The 3482-nt window shown below is 41.7% G+C and overlaps 1 protein-coding gene across 1 annotated transcript; it reads left to right on the forward strand.

The window, feature by feature from the left end:
• The first annotated feature begins 381 nt into the window (after positions 1-381).
• LOC113774074 lies at positions 382-1777 on the forward strand. The gene is made up of 2 exons (XM_027318646.1): positions 382-756; positions 1460-1777. The coding sequence occupies exons 1-2, from the start codon at positions 382-384 to the stop codon at positions 1775-1777; spliced, it is 693 nt and encodes a 230-aa protein (XP_027174447.1).
• Positions 1778-3482: the final 1705 nt, after the last annotated feature.

The following is a 3482-nucleotide window of genomic DNA, read 5'->3' on the forward strand; positions in this document are numbered from 1 at the left end:
GTAGATGATGCTATGCTTCAATCATTCCCGGAGATGGATGAGCTTCATTCGGTGGTCTTCTCTCTAGATGCCAACAGTGCTCCAAGCCTTGACGGCTTTGGAGCGGGGTTTTATCAATTTTGCTAGGAGGTTATCAAGGAAGATTTGCTTGAAACGGTGCAAGATTTTTTCAAGGGTGTAGGCAACCCAGGAGTTTTTCTAGTGCGTTATTAGTGTTGCTCCTAAAGGTTGAGGGGGCGTCCCAATGGAAGGATTTCAAATCAATTAGTCTGTGTAATGTCAGTTCGAAAATTATTTCTAAAGTTTTATAGTAGGTTGGGGAGACTGCTACCCAAGCTAATTTCCCCTTGGCAGACCGGTTTCGTACCTGGGAGAGGTATTATGGGCAATGTGTTACTAGCACAAGAATTAGTGTTAGATTTGGATAGGCGCCTGTCCATCCTGAATTTAATTCTTAAACTTGACATGGAGAAAGCGTATGACAGAGTTGAGTGGCCATTCCTGCTATTCATGCTTCAGGGTTTTAGGTTTTCAGAAGGAGTGGTGGACTTGTTATTTAGAACTTTCTCCAATTCTTGGTTTTCTATTCTTGTTAATGGTCAACCAATAGGTTTCTTTAAGTCAAGTCGGGGGGTTCATCAGGGTGACCCCCTATCACCCGGCCTTTTTCTTTTCATGGATGAGTTTTTGGGTTGGGGTATTCAGGAACTGGGTCGGACCTATATGGGCAGCCGCTACATCTCTGCTAGAGTGAAGGTGCCTTACCTGGCCTTTGCCGATGATACGATAATTTTTACCCGCTGTTCGAATTCTTGTTTGGTGGCTTTGCAAAATTTGTTACTGCTTTACCACAAACATTTGGGATAGAAAGTAAATGTGAGCAAGAGCGCGTTTCTGGGGTCTTCGAGAATGTCTTTGGAACAGACTAGTTTGGTTGAATCAGTTTTAGGCTTTTCCAAATAGTTATTTCTGATGAAATATTTGAGGATTCCTTTAGTTCATGGTAAGTTGGGTGTGACGGTTTTTGATGGCCTCCTAGCAAAATTCCATGCTCGGTTGTTTCACTGGAGTTCGAAGTTACTAAGCATGGGTGGCAAGATTATTCTGCTTAGGCATGTGCTTGGTTCGCTCCCTCTATATATGTTACAAGTCATCTGCCCCCCAAAATCTGTCTTGGTCGCTCTGGGTAGGATATGTAATTCTTTCCTATGGTACTCAAACATGGAATTGAAGCGTTTACATTGGACAGCTTGGGAAAAGTTATGCTTCCTGGTTCGGGAAGGTGGTTTGGGAGTTCGGAGTTCGGTCCTTTTCTAATATTGCTCAGGCCTTTGTGTGCAAGTCATGATAGAGTCTACGTAAAAAGGAGTGGGTCTGGGCAGATTTTATGCATGTAAAATATATTAAGGATCATCACCCCTCTTTGGTAATGATTGATCATCCTCCGGCCTCCTGGCAGCGTCTGCTTGATGTTAGGGAGTTTGTGGAGTTGTGCATTCGATGGAGTCTACATAAGGGCATGGTTGACTTCTGGCACAATATTTGGTGTGGTCAAGTGTCATTGGCAACAGAGCTGGGGGTGTACAATCCCCCGCATTTTTTGGTAGGGGAATTCTATACTAGTCAGGGTTGGAACGTGTCTCGGCTCAAGCAGTGGGTTCCGAGCCTTATTGTGCAGCGCATCACTCAGGTCCAATTTTATCCAGATCAAGATGATTTCATGGTCTGGCTTCCATCCCACATTGGAAATTTTATGGTGGCTTCGACATGGGGGTAAATTCGTCAGAAATGGAATTTTTCCTTGATAGACCAATATGTGTGGAGTTCATTAGTTCTGTTAAAGGTCTCATATTTTGTGTGGTGGCTCTTGAGAAGGTGGCTTTGATGGTATTCTATAGGGAAAGGTCTTAGCGTTGGGCTCTATGTGTAATTGCTATAGGTCGGCACAAGAATTAGCAAGTCATCTTTTTCTCCATGGTCTAGTGGCAAGGGATGTATGGTGGCATTTCTCCGAAATTTTTGGGATGCTTCCGTTTTTGGTGTTTCTTCTCTGTTAGGCCGTTGGTTCCTCTCCCACCCCAAAGTATCGGTCTCACATATACAAGTCTTGATTCCTTTGTTGATTCTGTGATTTTTATGGAAGGGCAGGAATTCAGCCCGGTTCCAGTCGTGCCCCTTCACCCCAGATCAGGTGATCTTTCACATTGAGAACTATATTAGTCAAATGAGGAAAGAAGGTTTGTTTAAATTGACTTGCTTCACTGGTGATGAAGATTGTCTGCGGGCAGGGAATGGGAGGCCGCGGCGGTGGAGGCTGCGCATCGAGTGAGTGTCCTGGAGCAAGCCATCTTTGGGATAGCTCAAATTAAACTCTAATACAAGTGTAGTGGACGGCTCAGATGGTTTTTGCATACTATAAGAAATTCAGGGGCTTGGATGTGTTGTTGGCGAAAGCTGCCTCACTACTTGCGGGATTGTGCTTCTGCAGTGATAAGGGCTTTAGCTCGTTTGTCGTGGAATCAGACTCTCAGGTTCTCGTTCAGTTGGTTCACTCTGAGGCATTGTCTAAGTGGTCGTTGTGCAACACTCTGCATGAGATCCGACATTTGCTTAACAGGCTCAGTGGGTCATTGAGTCATCTGTATAGAGAAGCAAATGCGGTAGCTAATACTTTGGCTTCCTTGAACTTGGGATATCAAAAATATTGGGAGACATTGACAGATCTTCCTGCCAAGGTTCGAGCGTTGGTGCACGTTGATTGTCTTCACATACCCACTGTTAGGACGGAGTTAACGTGACAATTGTTCTTAGCTCTTTGTTATGTTTCTTTTCTAATGTAATCTCAGAAGTTTTTCAATATAATATAGGGATGATTCCCGTTTAAAAAAAAGCCTGTTAAGCTTATTCCTCAAATTTGCGAAGTAGTCCAGTCTTCATATATTTCTTGATCACAAAAAAACAAAAAATCTTTTTGCATATGCCATACTAGTGCGTGGTAATTTGTACATGCCCATATTTATATCATTGGATCATTTGCAAGACTTTGATTTAAATTAATTGGAGCCCAACGAACTCCAGGGAGATTAAAAAAATTGTTTTTGAACTGCTTTGAGTCAAATTTTATAGATACTAACAATGCACGAACTATTGCGATTGGATGCATGACATGTAACCAAAATTTAGATTTCAAATTTAAATTCATATTAGTAAAGTTATCTAATAGAAGATTAATTCATTGCATTTTTTCAAGTTAATTTACTTGTGGAAGAAAACTGCACCTCTCTTTTTCACAAGTTGCATTAGCACCGACCCTAGACATCTAATACATGGTGATTAGCAAATTTTTGGCATCAACAAAACAAATCTCTCAAATACATACTACATCGTGGCTACACCATTCTCTATCTCAAGAAGAAAATAATTTTCTTGACATACCATTAGATAGTAAACAAGGAGAAATAGAGTTTTGGACTATAATATTT

Source organism: Coffea eugenioides, chromosome 6 (genome assembly GCF_003713205.1).
Source record: "Coffea eugenioides isolate CCC68of chromosome 6, Ceug_1.0, whole genome shotgun sequence".
Taxonomy (NCBI): domain Eukaryota; kingdom Viridiplantae; phylum Streptophyta; class Magnoliopsida; order Gentianales; family Rubiaceae; genus Coffea; species Coffea eugenioides.